Source organism: Notechis scutatus, chromosome 6 (assembly GCF_049901735.1).
Source record: "Notechis scutatus isolate UNSWTSFEM ecotype Mainland chromosome 6, rNotScu1.2, whole genome shotgun sequence".
Taxonomy (NCBI): Eukaryota; Metazoa; Chordata; class Lepidosauria; order Squamata; family Elapidae; genus Notechis; species Notechis scutatus.
The window spans coordinates 46,740,633-46,759,043 of record NC_142014.1 but is presented as its reverse complement, the minus strand read 5'-3'; the positions used below and the strand labels follow the sequence as shown (position 1 = coordinate 46,759,043).

Sequence of the window (18,411 nt, the reverse complement as noted above, 5' to 3'; positions counted from 1 at the left end):
AAAAGGATTGGTGTCCATTATACTTCACAATTTGCTATTTTATTTTATTGTATTTCAGTTAGTAGTCTCTATTTTTAGACTGACTACTTTGCCCATAAGGGAATGTAGATCTAGGAGGATACCCTAAATAAATCATGTGTGTCAAATTCACCGTGTCATATTGCTGTCACATGATATATTGCGATGTTTTTTTCCCTTTGTGGAGTTGGGATGGACATGGCCTGCGTGTGACTCATCCAGCCCATGGGCCACCAGTTTGACACCTCTGTCCTAGGTGAAAAGAACTATTTACACACATTTACCAGCAGCAAAGAGCAAAAGTAATTTACAGTACAGAAGGAGAATATGATACATCTCTCCAATATAAAACAATACAGGCAGTCCTTGAGTTATGGCAGCAATTGGGGCTGGGATTGCTGTCACTGAGCAATGCAGTTGTAAAGTGTAATATCACACAACTGCATTGCTTATGCCAGAGTCCTGATGGTCATCTTAACTTCAAAACATGCAAGTCAAGCGGGGAAGCAGTGGGAATCCCAAGTAAGGACAAGAATACCGTAGGGGAATATGGAGGTAGTGGAAATGTGCCACAGCAGCTGGGAAAGGTCAGGGGAAGGGGAAGGCCCGCACAGGCCAAGCATGAGCTTGGAGAAGCTGAGAGAGTTTGGAAGACCCAATGCAGATCATGTATGAGTTTTGGGGATGCAGGGGAAGTGGGGGTACTGCAGCACAGCACATGCACACTCAAAGGCCAGGGGTTGATGAAATAGTACAGCATGCATGCATGAAGGCCGAGGGTGAATGGCAAGGCAGGGCGATGTGCAGGAAGAACGAGGGATAACCACTCACTTTAGCACATTTCTTTCAATCTGTATTCCCCATTGTGTGCTAGTTTACTTTTGTATAATCCTTTCCTTTCCAATGAATGCAAATATAAACATTAAATCCCTTCTTGCTAATTATCCCAGTGCCAGCATGAACATTTCAAAGGGTGGAGGAGTGGGGGGGGGGAAGGAAAGCTGAAACAAAATCATAATCAGAGTCGTGGTCACATGATTTTCCACTAAGCAACTACATCACGTAACAACCAAATTACTTATCCCAATTGTGGGTCTCTAAACAAGGACTACCTGTAATCCAAGATACTTTACTGTCAAAATCCAGAAATTAACTATGGGAGGGAAAGAGAAAATTACATTTCTAATACTTTGCTCTCACAATTTATGAATGGATTTTACAAAAGAAGGCATTAGTTATATTTTCTTTAGGCTCTCATTTTTCTAAACTCGTTCCTAGAATGAAGTGTAATCATCTTGGGGAAAAATCACACATTTTCTCCTCATCAAATTAATGCATTTGGAATATAGTATGGGCCATATTCATAGCCTATTTCATGAATCCTGACTAATGCTAAATTATAGAAACATTAAATAACATTTAACAGCTGTTATAAATACTCACTGTACGTGTAGCACTTTGATCTCTAAATCCATTTGGGAAAAAATTAGACTTTAATTGATGTGCATCTAATCCATATTTTATATTTATACCACTAATTTGTTGAAGATACTGCTCATAGCAATACAAAAATGCTAGCTTATGTTCCTGAAAACAAAAATAATATGTTTTAAATATATTTTCCATTAAATTGTTAATAGTTATACACAAACAGGTAGGATAAAAATGCAATAATTATAATACTTGCTTGAAAATGAATTATATTTAATTCAGTTGTTTCACACACTTATTGAATATTTAAAGTTAAAAATTTACAGTTCAGTAAGCTCATATAACAACTGAATCCACTGGAATTCTTTTTCAAGTAAGCAACTATTATGCTGTAAGTTAGGAAACCAGACTGATGAATACAGCTGATACAGTACAAAAGATACTGGAATACTTTGTTATTTATTTAGTAGTTTTAAAACAAAATTCTTTATTCCAAATAAGAGCAGTCTCAAATAAACTTTAAAAAATACTTTCACTGAGAAGAAACATTAATAAAGACAAAATTAGTAAAATTATCCCTACTGTTCATATTTCATAGCAACTGATACTAGTTGAGTTAATATACAGTAATAGCCATCATAGGGTTCATTGGCTTTGGATCAGTATATTGTATGTACTATGTTTAAATGGTTTACAATTTATGACTTGTTGCTGTGTAAACCCAAACACTTATGCTTATTTAGCAAAACAATTTAAGCTAGATTATGGATTAGAGTTAGAATTTAGGGTAAAGCATAGACACACTAAGAGGCATAATACCTTGAATAAGAATCATAAGTAAACATTCAAATTGATTTCATACAAATTTGTATTAAATATGAAAAACAAATATGAATAAAACAGTAAGTTAATATAGGTATCTTTAAGTAATATTAAATATATTCAAATAGTCCTCAAATTATGATGATAAATTGAGAATTTCCGTCCCTAAGTGGTGCCATCATAAAGCACAACTGCATTGCTATTGACCACTATATTGCTACAGAAATGCATGAAACCAAAGATGAAAACCTCCTAGAACGCATATGGGTCAATATAAAAGAAAAAAAATGACATGGCCATAGGCATGTATTATAGGCCACCCAATCAAGCAGAAAAAATAGATGTCCTTTTTGCCAGCCAACTAACAAACATATGCAGGAAACACACAACAATAGTAATGGGAGACTTCAATTATCCTGATATCAATTGGAAAACTAATTGTGCACCAAGTGAGAAATCAAATAAGTTCCTTACCAACCTAGCTGACAACTTTGTTGTCCAAAAGGTAGAGGCTGAAACTAGAGGGACAGCCATACTGGACTTAATTCTTACAGAGAAGAAGTGATAGAGTGAGTTGAAACTGCAGGAACCTTGGGTGAGAGTGACCACGTCATATTAGAATTCAACACAACACAAACACAAGCAACAGAACATAATGACACCGGAGTCTTGGATTTTAAAAGAGCTGATTTCAATAAACTCAGAGAGAACTTGGGAAAGATTCCATGGATGAAAATCCTACAGGAGAAAACAACTCAAGAATCTTGGGAAACTCTAAAAAGTATGATCATAGAAGCCCAGACCAGCACAATACCACTGAGAAAGAAAAACAAGAAATCCAAGAAGAAACCAGCATGGCTACACAAAGATCTCTTTGGCAAATTGAAAGAAAAAAAGGACAAGTACAAAAAATGGAAAGAAGGGCATACAACTAAGGCAGAATATCAGCAGATAGCCAGAATCTGCAAAGACGAAGTCAGGATAGCAAAGGCTCCTAACGAACAAAGACTTGCAACAAAAGTCAAAGATAACAAAAAAAGTTTCTTCCAACATATCAATAACAAGAAAAAGATCAAGGAAACAATTGATCCATTAAACAGAGAAGATGGCAAGGAAGTAACAGGCAACAGAGAGAAAGCAGAACTGCTTAACTCATTCTTTGCCTCTGTCTTCACGCAAAAAGAAACGATAGCTCAACCCACCAAAAACATAACTGCAAAAGACAGACCAGAAATAAAAGTTAAAATAAGCAAAAAAATAGTAAGAGAACACCTGTCTGATCTTGATGAAAACAAATCACTGGGGCCTGATAGATTACATCCCAGAGTTTTAAAGGAGCTGGCAGAGGTCATCTCAGAACCACTGCACCATATCTTTCAAAAATCCTGAAGCACTGGGGAACTACCAGAGGACTGGAAAAGAGCTGATGTGGTTCCTATCTTCCAAAAAGGGAAAAAAAAACAGACCCAGGAAACTATAGACCAATCAGCCTAACATCAATACCCGGGAAGATGCTGGAAAAGATAATAAAAAAACAGATCTGCCAACATCTAGAAACAAGTAAAGTAATAACTAGCAGTCAGCACGGGTTTGTTAAAAACAGATCCTGGCAAACCAATCTTATTTCATTCTTCAACACAGTGACTAAATTAATAGACCAGCAAAATACCGTGGACATAATATATTTAGATTTCAGCAAGGCATTCGATAAACTAGATCACAACCTACTTCTTAGTAAGCTAGAAAAAAGTGGAATAGATAGCACCACCACTAGATGGATTCGCAACTGGCTGGCAAACCATACTCAACGAGTAGTCCTTAATAGGTCTAAGTCTACATGGAGGGAAATAAGCAGTGGGGTGCCACAAAGTTCCGTCTTAGGCCCAGTACTCTACAATATCTTCATTAACGACTTAGATGAAGGAATAGAAGGGGAACTTACCAAATTTGCAGATGATACTAAGCTGGCAGGAATAGCTAACACCCAAGAAGATAGGCTCAAGATCCAGATGGATCTTGACAGACTAGAACACTGGGCCATATCTAACAAAATGAAATTCAGTGTAGAGAAAAGTAAAGTCCTACACTTAGGCAAGAAAAACCAAAAGTACCCATATAGACTGGGTGAAACCAGGCTCAATAGCAGTAACTGTGAGAGGGATCTTGGAGTCTTAGTGGACAACCAGCTAAATATGAGCCAGCAATGTGCTGCAGCCACCAAAAAAGCTAATGCAATCCTAAATTGTATTAACAGAGGTATACAGTCAAGATTAAGGGAAGTACTAATACCACTCTATAAAGCCTTAGTAAGACCTAGAGTACTGCACCTAGTTTTGGTCACCACATTATAAAAAAGATGTTGAGACTCTAGAAAAAGTACAGAGAAGAGCAATCAGGATGATTAGGGGACTGGAGGCTAAAACATACAACGAACAGTTGCAGGAACTGGGCATGGCTTGTCTAGTGAACAGAAGGACCAGGGGAGACATGATAGCGGTCTTCCAATATTTGAGGGGCTGCCACAGGGAGGAAGGGGTCAAGCTATTTTCTAAAGCTCCTGTAGGCCAGACAAGGAATAATGGATGGAAACTGAACAAGGAGAGATTTAACCTGGAAACAAGGAGAAACTTTCTGACAGTGAGAACAATCAACCAATGGAACAGCTTGCCCTCGGGAGTTGTGGGAGCTCCATCAGTTGAGACTTTCAAGAAGTGATTGGACTGCAATTTGTCAGAAATGGTGTAGGGTCTCCCGCTTGGGCGGGGGGTTGGACTAGATGACCTACAAGGTCCCTTCCAACTCTGATTATCTGTATCTGTATCTGCTAAGTGAGAACCGTTACTGAAGAGCCAGCTGTCATTGTTAATCAAATCCCATAGTCATTAAACAAAACAACTTCTAACCAAGATTAGATTCCCCATCCAAGTCAGTGGAGAAGCTAACAAGGGACTTGCAACTCCCAAGCCTGCATGCAGGTAAGAGGTTGCTGCTGGATGGTAAAGGGAGCAAGGGAGTGTGCTGGTACAAGGGAGGCACGGTGAGGATCAGAAAAGGTGCATGAAGGTACAAGGTGGTGCATGGGACAACTGATAACAGCAGGGAGGGCGCGCAAGATTACAAGGAGCTGAGTAAGAAGCACAGTGCAGGTTGGAGAGAGTGCATGAGGGTGTGGGGGGCATGAGTGCTCAGTGAAAAGTGAACACAAGGGAGTAGAAGAGGGTGCAGGTGGACTGTGACTTTCTGAGGAAGACAGCAGGGAATGTTGCAAATGGCAATCATGAGAGCACTGAAAGTGATCATAAGTATGAATCAGTTGTTAATCACCCAGATCGCAATCATATTGCCATGGGGGTGCTGGACCAGCCATGACCACCATTTGTTCAGTGCCAATGAAACTTCAAACAGACACTGAACAAATGTCAATAGGTCGAGGACTACCTGTACACAGAATGGAAGACACAGGGCTCAAAATTGGGAATACAAAATCATATAGTAGTTTTCCAAAATGCACATCATGTAAGACTAAGCTGAGGCAATTAAATCATCTTTAGATTATAAGCAGGCAGTGCAGTGTGAAATAATTTCAGATTTCAAAAATATTTCGATCAATGCTTATCATTTTAAGATAGTATGTTTGCTGAAATTAATACTTAAAATATTCTGCATATACTGTAGTTTGTTTCTGAGAAAAAGTGGACATTTCTCTTAAAGAAGACCTGTGGAAGCACGGTTAAAGAAATGGGTAAGGTATAGTAATTTTTATCAATTCCTTTTTCTTCTTGCAACTTTCTACCATTATTCCCATGTTTCAGAGTTCCCTAATATTCAATAAAACCTCCTTCTCTTTACAGCAGGATCCTGTTTGCATTTCCCATTTCCTGCTATGTAAAATTGAACTGAACTGAACCCAATGAATTAAAATATTATATATGAAGCATCATTTTGCACAAGTTGATGAACACTCATGCCTACACATTTAACAAAACACTGATAAAAGTGATTCATCAGAATCATTACTTACTTTCATTTCCATAAGCTGATCACCAATTTTTACAAGTGTTTCATTGTAATACCAATCTGGGAGTCGAGGCCTATAGTTGTTCCAGATATTGAACAAAGAAGTGGTTCTAAATAAAAATTACAACAGGAAATCACTTATTGAGAGGTATGGTAATAATCTTGTTGGATTAAAATTTTTAGAATGGCAATAAGACAGTAGTGCAATATTTTACTGGATTTCCTAAGTATATCAAGAACAAAAACTGTTTATAAATGTTTATAAAGTAACATATATTTAACTCATATATATTAACACCAGTTTTGTGTAGTGGCTAAGCAACAAGCTAGAAACCAACAGACTGTGAGTTCTACTCCTGGCTGAGACACAATGATAGTAGGGTGACTTTGGGTCAATTGCTTTCTCTCAGCCTTAGAAAATGGCAAACCACTACCGAAAAATGTTGCCAAGAAATCTGCAGGGACTATTCCAGGAGTTAACTCTGACTTGAAGACCAAAAAAGTTATAAATAGCAGTAACATTTATAACATATCTGAAATATTTTAACCTATTAAATTATCATTTGATTGATATATTGTCTGTAGCAGTTTTGGACACCATAAAATATCGAAATACTACTTCCATAAAACCTCCTTGAGATCTAAGTAAAACAGTAGATTATAATGTAAAAGTTTATGAGACTAAAATAGTAACAAAAGCTGGAAAAGCAACAGAAGCAGTCAAAGAGATCCAATAGAAACAAATACACTGCTAGAACTCTGAAATCAAAACATAGTTTTATGATGACATGCATCACATAAAGATTAAATCAAACTGGGAAGCAGAAAACAAAGATTAAAAGAGGATAGCAAATAAAAACATGCAATATCTAAAACACTTCCCAAATTATATTACTATAACATGCTCTCCATGAGACTTTTATGAATGCAATCATGGGTCTACAACTGCATATGCAGTTCTGGGCACTCTGCAGTTTGTCATCTTATACCACTGTGTGAGATGAACTGGCTTCCAATTTTCAGGTGCAATTCAAGATGCTGTTTATTACCATTAAAGGGTCAGATTATTAGAAGGACTACTACAGGGCTGTCATACTCTCGGCCCAAGGACTGGATGCATCACATGTTGGCCACGCCCATGCCCATTTTAGTGAAGGGGGAAAAAGTCCTGATATGTCACATGACGCCACCATGATAACCTGAGTTTGACACCCCTGGACTACTACTTTCTGAGAATGTCTGCTATTCCGGGGTCGCCAACCTTTTGGACTTCATGGACAACCAAACTCATAATTTTAGATCCCAGGGACCACTAACCGGTTCTGTGGGCATGGCCTAATTTGTGGGTGTGGCTTGGTGGTCATGTGACTGGCTGGGCATGGCTTGTATGTAAATATTATAAATATTTGTATAAATAATGAATTTTTTATAAAAAAAGAACGTTTACCCAAAATCAGGCAAATCAGGCAGATTGAGTTGCTCACAGAATAACAGATTCATTCAGAGATCTATCTATTTGCCATTGGCTAGCTCAGTCTGTCACATAAAATTTGCTTGCAAGCAAACTCACAAAATTAGCTCACAACACACCAAGCATGTAAATATTGAATTTTTTATTTTAAAAAAGAGCAACTTTTACCCAAAATCAGGCAAAGCAGGCAGATTGAGTTGCTCACAGAATCCATTCAGTGATCTATCTATCTGCCATCAGCTAGCTCAGTCTCTCAAATTTGCTTGCTGTGAGTCTGCACTGAATTTGCTTGCAAGCAAACCTTCAGTCCTAAGGGAGGTTTGGCTGTGCTGAGCCAAAGAACTAAAGACTAGCTAGAAAGCAAGAAATCCAACCATTTCCTGCTTCCTAGCTAATCTAAATCTCCCGGCATAGCAGAACAGATGATGGTCGGAAAAAGGAAAAATAGCAATTTAGCAGGCAAGTTTACAGGTAAGGATTGAGTGGGCGGGGAGGGTTGGACTAGATGACCTACAAGGTCCCTTCCAACTCTGATTATCTGTTATCTGTTAGTACAGTTTGTTAATTCGCCTAATTCCACTCTATGGAATGTCTATATCAAGAAAGCTTTCAAATCTGTGGTTTGCAACTTTTTAGAAAAATCCAACTTCTAAAAACTAAAAGCCTCTTTGTTCCAATTCAACAAATAAAAAATATAATTGAAATTGGATCTGTGAAAAATTATAAGTCTTCATGTGCAAATACAGCTAAACCTTATAGGAAATACCTAGTATGGCTTTAGTAACCATACTGAATGCAGCAATCAAATAAATTAATTTTAATAAAAAATCAAATTATCTTTCTTTCATCCTCCACTTGTAAAGCTCCTCTGCTTTTGGAACAGTTTCACAACAGACTAGAATAAAATATCTCACTGATGGGAAGAAACTTCACTTGATAAATTTTCTTACTGCCTAAATACTCCAGACTGGAATGGTGGAGAGGAGGGGAAATGACAATTACAGCCTCACTTTAAAAATTGTTTTCCATAGTGTTAAAGGTAAAGTCTCCCTTGAGTCATGCTGAACTCCTGATGTTTGTAAGATGTGTTGTTTTCTTGATAACAATCAACGGGTCTGCCATAAGCTTTTCCGAAGGTTTTTTCGCTTTCCCGGGAACGCTTAGGGTCCGGGGACTATTTGATACTTTCCCACCCGAATATTAACGATGTCCAACCCTGCTTAGTTTTTCGACAGCCGCCGTTAACAGGCTGGCATACAAATGCAGGCGAGTTACGTTGAATCCGCTCAGTAATCAGAAATTTCTACAGGGAAGGACGGAAAAGGAGGGAGTCGCCCTGGGGAAGGAGAGGGAGGCGAGGGGCTTTGGCCACCTTGGGCAGAGTGGGGAAACGAGCAGAAGGTCCCTTTCCGCTCTTACCCTCGCCTGTGCAGCTCCTGATCCTTGGAGCTAGCGGCCCCCGCTTCCCGTTTCCGCTTGAGGAAGCCCAGGCAATCGCTCAGGTCGGACTCGAACCGGTGAACCACTGGGTTTCTTGGATCCACAGAGCCGTAGAAAATGGCGGGGGCCGGAGGAGGCAGAGTCGGGGATCGCGCTCTGCTTTTGGGAAGCTCGGCCATGGCGCTTCCCTCGCTTTCGCCCCTCCTGCTCAAGCAGCGGCACGCGGACGGTTGCTAGGAGACAGGCCAACAGGCAGAGCGAGCAAAGGGGAGGGGGGCAGGAGGACCTCGGGGCGGGGGGAGCAAAGGGAGGGGCGGGCGCTCGCGCTTTCTTTGTCCTCCCGGGAGCTCGCGGGGTACCTTCGGTCGTGGTACGTTGCATCCCAGCATTTCGAAGTACGGATGTGGCGACATCGGCCAAGTTTTTGTCCGTGACCATCCAGTGGGCTCATGGCAGAATAATTGTTTGCATTCCCACTTTGTGAGAAACGCGAAGGTGTTTCGTTTAAAAAGTGCATGCTTTTTCAGAAGTTGCTCCTATAAACGGGATTTAGCGGAATACTGTATATTTCAGGATATCTCCCCCACTAATAGGGTACAGAAATAATTTTTTGTTCACCAAATTGTTCATCGAGTTTTTCTAGATATTTTCGTAAATGAACACTCAGCTCCAGAATGCAGTGTTAAAAGTTAGTAGGGAAATCTTTGATGTGTAAATGCATCCTCCACTTAAGGAACACAATTGAGCCCAACATTTCTGCTGCTAAGCAAGACAGTTGTTAAATGAATTTGACCCCGTTTGACAATCTCTCTTGCTACAGTTGTTAAGTGAATCACTGCAGTAATTAAGTTAGTTATTAAGTTAGTTGGACCAGATGGAATATGTGCCTACTTCTTAAAAAAGCTATCCACTGCCATAGCCAAACCTCTAAGCATAATCTTTGAAAAATCTTTCAGGACCAGCTCCTTGCCTAACCTATGGTCACAAGCCATTGTCATCCCCATCTTCAAAAAGGGAGACCCAAGCCTAGTTGAAAATTACAGACCAATCTCCTTATGCTGCGTCACCTGTAAAGTCATGGAATCAATTATTAACCAATCCATCATCCTCCACTTAGAGACAAACAACCTACTCTCCAATAAACAATTTGGTTTCAGAAAAAAACTATCCTGTAATCTGCAACTCTTACACTGCAAAAACATATGGACGACACAACTCGACCAGGGCAAAGCAATAGACGCAATCTACATAGACTTCTGTAAAGCCTTTGATTCAGTGGTACACGACAAACTACTCCTAAAAATAAAATCCTATGGTATCTCTGGACAACTGAATAACTGGATAGAAGCATTCCTGGCAAACAGACAACAAATGGTCAAAATTGGGAGCGTCCTATCAAATTCTGTACCTGTCAATAGTGGTGTCCCCCAAGGCAGTGTTCTAGGACCAACTCTCTTCATACTCTACATAAATGACCTCTGTGATCATATTAAGAGCAATTGCGTTCTTTTACGCTGATGATGTAAAGCTGTTCAATACCACAGACAATACTGCTACCCTACAAAAAGATCTTGACTATGTATCAGAATGGTCAAACAAATGGCAACTTCAAATCTCAACAAATAAATGCTCTGTCTTACATATTGGCAAAAAAATCAGAAAATAAAATACAAGCTGAATAGTCAAGATCTTGTTGATGACCCAAGCTCTGTAAAGGACCTTGGAATACTCACCTCTAATGATCTAAGTGCTAGAGCCCACTGCAACTACATAGCCAAAAAGGCATTAAGAGTTGTTAACCTAATCCTACGTAGCTTTTTCTCTGGTAATATCACACTACTAACCAGAGCATACAAAACATTTGCTAGACCAATACTCGAATACAGTTCATCAGTCTGGAACCCACATTACATATCTGATATTAGCACAATTGAGAAAGTCCAGAAATATTTCACAAGAAGAGTTCTCCACTCCTCTACTCGTTGTAGAATACCTTATGCCACCAGACTTGAAATTCTAGAACTAGAAAACCTTGAATTACGCCGTCTTCGGTCTGATTTAAGCATGGTATATAAAATCATACATTGCAATATCCTACCTGTCAATGAATACTTCAGCTTCAACCATAACAACACAAGAGCACACAATAGATACAAACTCAAAGTTAACCGCACCAAACTTGATTGCAGGAAATACGACTTCAGCAATAGAGTGGTCAATGTCTGGAATACTCTACCCGACTCTGTAGTTTCTTCCCCAAACCCCAAAAACTTTAACCTTAGACTGTCTACTATTGACCTCACCCCTTTCCTAAGAGGTCTGTAGGGGGCGTGCATAAGCGCACCAACGTGCCTACCGTCCCTGTCCTATTGTTTCTCTTATTCTTCTTTTATTGTTCTTATATGTACCCATTTCATGTATTCACAACTATGTATACACTTATACTTATTATCTTGTAAACAATTGGCAAATCAAATAAATAAATAATAAATAAAAAAATAAATAGTTGCAAGGTTCTTAAGTGAATCTGGCTTCCCCATTGACCTTGCTTGTTAAGAGGTCACAAAATGGTCGCATGACCCCCGATACTGCAACTGTCATATATGCATGCCAGTTGTCAAGTGTTCAAATTTTGATCATGTGACCAAGGGAATGTTGCAACAGTCATAAGTGTGAAAAATGACCATTAGTCACTTTTTTCAGTGCCGCTGTAACTTTGAATGGTCACTAAATGAATGATTGTAAGTCGGGGACAACTTTCATGAACAAACCAAAGCTATGCATTGGGCTTTGCTACTGATTGTAAAGTTCTATATTGTGAAATGCTCTTAAAATATTTCCTACAGGTCAATCTTTATAAGCAGGACAACAGGTGAGAAAGCCATGGGAGAATGAAATGAAATAGCTCTCATCTAAACTTCCAAGACAGAAGTCCGCAACTGAAGACCACACAAAACCAAGCATTTTTTTAAGCCATGGTAGATAAAAGTATAACACAGTATTATTTTCGACCTAATAATGATGATAAATAGAACCATGCTGTATTGAAAGCACAGTAACTCTGAGAACCACAGGACCAAATAAATCATATAGGATAACATCTTTGTGTGCCCTCATTTTTCCATAACACATAATGTCCCATGAGTCAAATATTATTATTAAGAAAAGAAGCATGTATATAGGCCTGGTTGCCACCTAGAGGTTAAAATTGTTTCTTCTTGCCCAAAAGGGAGGGGGCAAAGTATTTTGAAGGAAGATAATGGGCTATTGGGACATTCAATGGATAAAAGGGAAAATAGAAGAAAAAATAGCTCTGATTTCAGGAGGTATTTTGAATGAAGATCTGGAAGTGTAGTTATTCCAGAATAGAATTTGCTACCAAATAAAGTTGTGGTAGAAGCTTTAGGTGATATTTTTTTATTTAAGTGCCTTTAGTTTTATGTATAGCAGCAATTTGCTTTTATAATATGTAATACAGTCCTTCTGACTTTTGAATTGCTCATTGGGGATTAATATTTTGCCTGTAACTGTTAACAGCAAGAACCAATCATCAGGTTTTCCATTATACTGTAATCACAAATCTGACAATAAAATATAAAGAATTTCTTACTTTGTGAATGACTGGCATGCATTAAAACAGAAAGTGGCAGCAAATAGTACCTGTAACTAATTGTGTAGAAAACTGGGATGGCATCTGTGCTCTTGATTGGCACATGGCCAGAGAAAAAGCTAGAATTTCTGGGAAGCCCAGAAAATAGGTGGGGTTTGAGCCAGACAATTCAGGCTTCACCCTGATACATGAGACACAGGCTTTTTTGCCTTTGGCATTTTATGCCAGCAGTGCAATTCTATGCTATATATAAAGACAGAACCCAAACTAAAATTTGATTTACTTTCATTTAATTTTAATTAAAATCAATTCAAAACTATATTACCCCCATATATTTAATAACTTCATCATATTTTCAAAACTTCAGTTCTATAGCAGCTTGTAGTTATCTCTCTGAATATGTACTTATTAATATTTCATTTTTCTTATATTTCATATTTATTGGGGATGCGTGCACATGCGCTTTGGGCACTTGGTACCAAAAAGGTTAGCCATCATATAAACAATACATTTATTGTGTTATATATATTTACAAGCTATGTTTATGTTATATTGTATATAACATATGTTAAAGACTTGAATGTTACAGTGACTTATTCTATATCTTACACTATAGAGATTATCCAATGATATGCATATTCACTGATGAGAACCAGACATTAAATGGCATGTTTTAAGCTGCAATAAGTATTAGTATATTCAATCAGAAATTAGGTCTGAAAACTTTGCTAAGAACATGTCTAATTAGCCATAGTTGGAAGTATAATATTTTGAGTAATATCAAAAAGGAACAACTATAAAGCAGTCTTGGATTTTTTTCCCCAACAATGGCAATATATATAGTGTATGTATACACTATACATACACATATTATGTATGCAAGTATGCATTATGTATGTATGTATGTATATATGTGTATGGAAAGAGAATAAGAGAGTTGAGAGTACTTTAATTGAAATACGTATGGTCAAACATATACCTTGGCCATTCTGTTACTCAACATTTACTTTTTAATTTTTCAGATTTTAACAACCTATAGTAAGGTACTTCCTGTATTATTATTATTTAAGACCAGCTTAATATATTCCACAAAATACAGTATAGTTAACTATAAATAGTAAAATAAGTAACATAAACAACATTTGTCTATCTATAAATACAAGGAAACATTAAATGACACAGACTCTTTTGTTTGGGTACTTCTTACTCTGTCAGGTTTCTTCATTTCAAACTTAAGTTAACTGGAAATACATTCTAGTGAATTTTAAAGGTTGTTTTGAGTACCAGCTGGACTTAATAGTTCTTGTATTCTTTAAAAAAATCCATGCAATGCATTCAGTTTCAAGATGCTAAAAGCATTTATCCACAATTATTTTGCTATGCAGAAATTGATTTTTTATTGGCTAGGACCAGTTCACCCACTGCAATAAGTCATTTCATGGTCTATTTAACTGACATATGTTAAGCAGTCAACCATGACTTACAAACTGCACTGTTTGGGTTTACACAATACATTAAGCCAGTATAATATAGGGTCTTAAAAAGGGAGTTTGCTAAGGATTGGACTAGAAATGATCCAAATTCTCTCATGGAATCTCACTAGGAGGACTTTGAGCAAATCACTTGCTTTAGTTCCGTGGTGTCGATCCTATGGCACATGTGCCACATGTGACACACAGAGTCCTCTCTGTGGGCACGCATGCCATCACCCCAGCTCAGCTCCACCACGCATGTGTGCATACTGGCCAGCTGGCCTTCAGGTCTCTGCCGTGCATGTGTGGAGGGGTATATGTGTGGGGGCTGCACACCTTGCATTTTTGGTATGTGTTCATGTGTACACGTGCTTTGGGCATTGGGGCCCAAAAGGTTCGCCATCACTTATTTAGTTCAATACATCTCACAGTGTTAATATTAAATAAAATTAGTAAAGATAGCCCTATCTTTGCCACTTCATGCTCTTGAAGTGAAAGCAAAACATAAGAAATAATTAACCCCAACCAAATAAATTATATTAGGACTTAATGCAATGTGTGAGTCGAATCAGTGTTGAAATAGCCTACATGTAGAACACATGTAATTTCTTCTAAAATTATATCCAAGCAATTATATTCTGCTCCTTGGAATATAACTTGAATTAATCTACAAGTAAGGAACCAGGAAATTATACATATTTGTTTGCATACCCATTTTTATTAAACTAAACAAGATGCTTAACATTTGGGAATACACCCATAAAGTGCTGCCTTAAAATGAAACTTCTAAAAAATTATGTTGATAAAAAATTGTTCATTTAAGAACAAGGAATTCACTGAAAGACTCCTAATGGACTGGTTTTTTTTAAATCAGAGCACTCAGTCTTCAGTAATGGCTAAAGGTTAGTTAACATTGCTTACCAGATCAGGCATAAAAAAAAATACTTCTTAAATATATAATGCCCATGAATGTTTTTTTTCTTTTCTCTTTTTTACATAGTATAGTTATACCATAGACTTAGCATCAGACACAGCAATAAATATCAGTTCTACAAAAGTTTGGTTTTACATTCATCAGCAGTATTTGCAAGTTCTTGGTGCTATCATAATTCTGAACGACAAATATTGCCCTGACCCATGGTTTAAATCTCAAACATTCAAGTCAATAGATTGTCGGCTATTCTTTTTCCAGTCTGCACAGTTGGAGGTATTTGTTTCATGAGTACATCATGGTCCTGCCTGGCCTTAGCAGTGCTAATTCCCATTTCATCTGTTTCAATCCTTACAAATAATAACCAAACAACTGTAAATCATTTTAATTTACCATCTCCAGATGAAGATACCAAAATAAAAATACATTTATATTACTGTTTTTCTAACATATTGGGTAATGCTGTATTGTTTTTCTAAGTTATTTGTTTCCAATAGTCATCTTGTTATTTCCTGCAGCTGCAAAAATTTGCTGGAGGTGAACTCGGTAGCATGAAAGGGCCAACAATATATCATTCCCAAGCAGTTTGTAGATGACTACAGGAAGGAAAGAAAAACTGGAGTCACATAGTCTATTGTTACTGGAGAAAGAAAACCATGATTCTCTCAGACATATCTGTGCAACTCATGAATGGCAAAGCTGAGGGCACTAGTCATGTATTATGAACTGCCAGATATTTGACAACTACCACTTGATACCAATCCCTTTTTTGTCAAGAACAATAGATGGCTGGTGGGATATTGAGATAATGGGTAGGAAGGTCCATCTTAGCATCTAAAGAATATAAATGTGCTTATCTACTTTTTGTTCCATGATTAAACAGAACCAAAATTAGTATAAATAAAGCTGACATTTTGCCTTTCTATCATGATTATTCATTTTTTTATTTTTTTTTATTTTTGAACCCACGGATATAATGTAGCATGCATATTAAAGCTGTATAATTCTATGAAAGGCACAAGTACAAAGGAACTCAGAAGCTCCTTAACAAAGGTAGATGAAAATACAGGCAGCTTCCCACAGGAATGCTCACAAGCTTTTTTGGCAGCAGGCAGCTTATTGCCTGGGGAACATGACATATTGGGCTATAGAAAAAACCTGGGTATGAAGGAATGGGCTGTATCAGGTTGTTTCTAATGAGCCTCCTCCAATATGCCAGACAGAGGGGAAAGCAACATTCCGAAATCCATACTTTTGCCTCGTATTTTAATAGCACAATCTGATTCTAGAAAAAATATTCAGATAAAACAGAAGAAAAGGATATGTTCAGCCTGTCTACCTCAACTGCTGCTATGCAAACCTAACAGCTAATACTTTTCTGTCCCTTTATAGATGAACTTTTAAAATTTGGTATTAATTTGATAAACCATTGGCCAAGAGGTGGGGGAGGAACTAGTGATATGAAGGAGTTATATCTTTTCCAGGTGCCGTACTGAAAGATATTGCCATCCAGTTCATTTTCCAGATACAATATTTTATTCCATTGTATTTTAACATTCTGTTCATCTAGGATGTATCTTTGATAAATATCACAGAATTTAAATAAGCAGTCTACCTCTATATAAATATTTTTACATTGTAATACAGACAGTCCTTGATTTACAAGTTTGTTTAGTGACTGTTGGAGGTTACAAAAGCACTGAAAAAAGTGACTTATGACTGTTTTTCACACTTACAGCCATTGCAGCTTCCCCATGGTCACATGATCAAAATTCAGCTGCTTTGCAACTGATTCATATGGTGATTGTGGTGTCCTGGGGTCCTGCGATTACCTTTTGTGACCTTCTGACAAGCAAAGTCCATGGGGAAGCCAGATTCACTTAACAACTGAGTTACTAACTTAACAGCTGCAGTGATTCACTTAATAACTCTGGCAGGAAAGGTCATAAAATGGGGCAAAACTCACTTAACAGATGTGTCACTCAACATAAATTTTGGGCTCAATTGTGGTCCCAAGTTGAGGACCACCTGTATACCAATGTGCAAATATTTCCTGTGTGGATGTAAACAAAAATATTGTAATAGTTCTTCAAAGATAATATTTTGAAGGGTGCCAGCAATTTTGTATATGTCATTTATTTCACCAGGTGTAACACTGTACTGAGATTTCTCAAAAATTTGGAACAATCTTCAACATCAAGCATTTTTTCAGCATTATACAGTAGAACATGTCAACAGGATCCAAAGTAAAGAAAGCTTGCCTCCAGTGAAGAAAAGAATTTGATTGATCGGTAAAAAAATGTTCAGAACAATCTGCCAGGAAAATAATATAAGCTTGATGTATGTGCCTCTAGCAAGACCAAGAATGCACAGAATCTAGGGGAAAAAAAACTCTGCTTGAGAGTTGTAAAAGCCTTTAGCCAATGACATCACAGAAATAAAGAATAGCTGCCATTTGTTCTATTTTACCAATGGGAGAAAATCAATTTTCTTGCCTGATCATTCTAAGGAAATGCATTCTCAGTTTTTATGGGAAATATTGTTCAGGGTTTTTTTCCCCCATTTCTGTAGCAAAATGGAGAATAATATTTTTGTTATTGTTGTTTAAGTTACTGATTAAAGGTACCAGTCATGCATTACTACATTCTGAGATGGTGGCTGCTGTGACATCCCTTTTGAGTATTTATTACTTATGGTAAAAGACTTTATTCAAGTTTCCAGTGCCTGGACATTATTGCCAATATAAATATTCAGTGTAGAACCAGTGAACAATTACTAGGTTTGTAATATATAAAATAATCTGGAAGCCACTCTTCTGACAAGATTTTTTCTCACTCACATAAAATGTATTTATTCACCACTGAGAGAAAGCTATTACTCACATGGCTCAGTTCTATGTGTTCTAAAGCTCTATCATTTTAACAATGCTTGAGGATTATAGAATCAAAATTCTGGCTGAAGAAATTTTGTATCTGAACCAAGGAAGGAATGGATGCATCTATGTTAAAGTGCACTGCATCCAAAATAAAACAACTCATTTTGGACAAATCACATGAACAGTTCTTTACTCCTGCTGTATGCCATACTATGACCTCATATTTCCTAAGGCAGCTATCTCCTCTCCTTATTGGTAAAGCTGACCCTGCTAATTCAGGCAGCAGCTTTATCCTTGCATTTTATTCTGTATCGAGAAAGTTAC

The 18,411-nt window shown here is 37.5% G+C and overlaps 1 protein-coding gene across 2 annotated transcripts in view; it reads right to left on the bottom strand.

The window, feature by feature from the left end:
• Positions 1 to 9,418, bottom strand: part of CFAP54 (cilia and flagella associated protein 54) — a 144,366-nt gene extending 134,948 nt beyond the window's left edge. For both annotated transcript variants that reach the window (XM_087968133.1, XM_087968134.1), the window contains exons 1-3: positions 9,179 to 9,418; positions 6,293 to 6,398; positions 1,462 to 1,605 (exon numbers count right to left, since the gene is read on the bottom strand). In XM_087968133.1, the coding sequence (XP_087824259.1) occupies positions 1,462 to 1,605; positions 6,293 to 6,398; positions 9,179 to 9,378 (450 nt within the window). In that variant the 5' untranslated portion in view covers positions 9,379 to 9,418. The remainder of the gene's footprint in view (positions 1 to 1,461; positions 1,606 to 6,292; positions 6,399 to 9,178) is intronic.
• Positions 9,419 to 18,411: the final 8,993 nt, after the last annotated feature.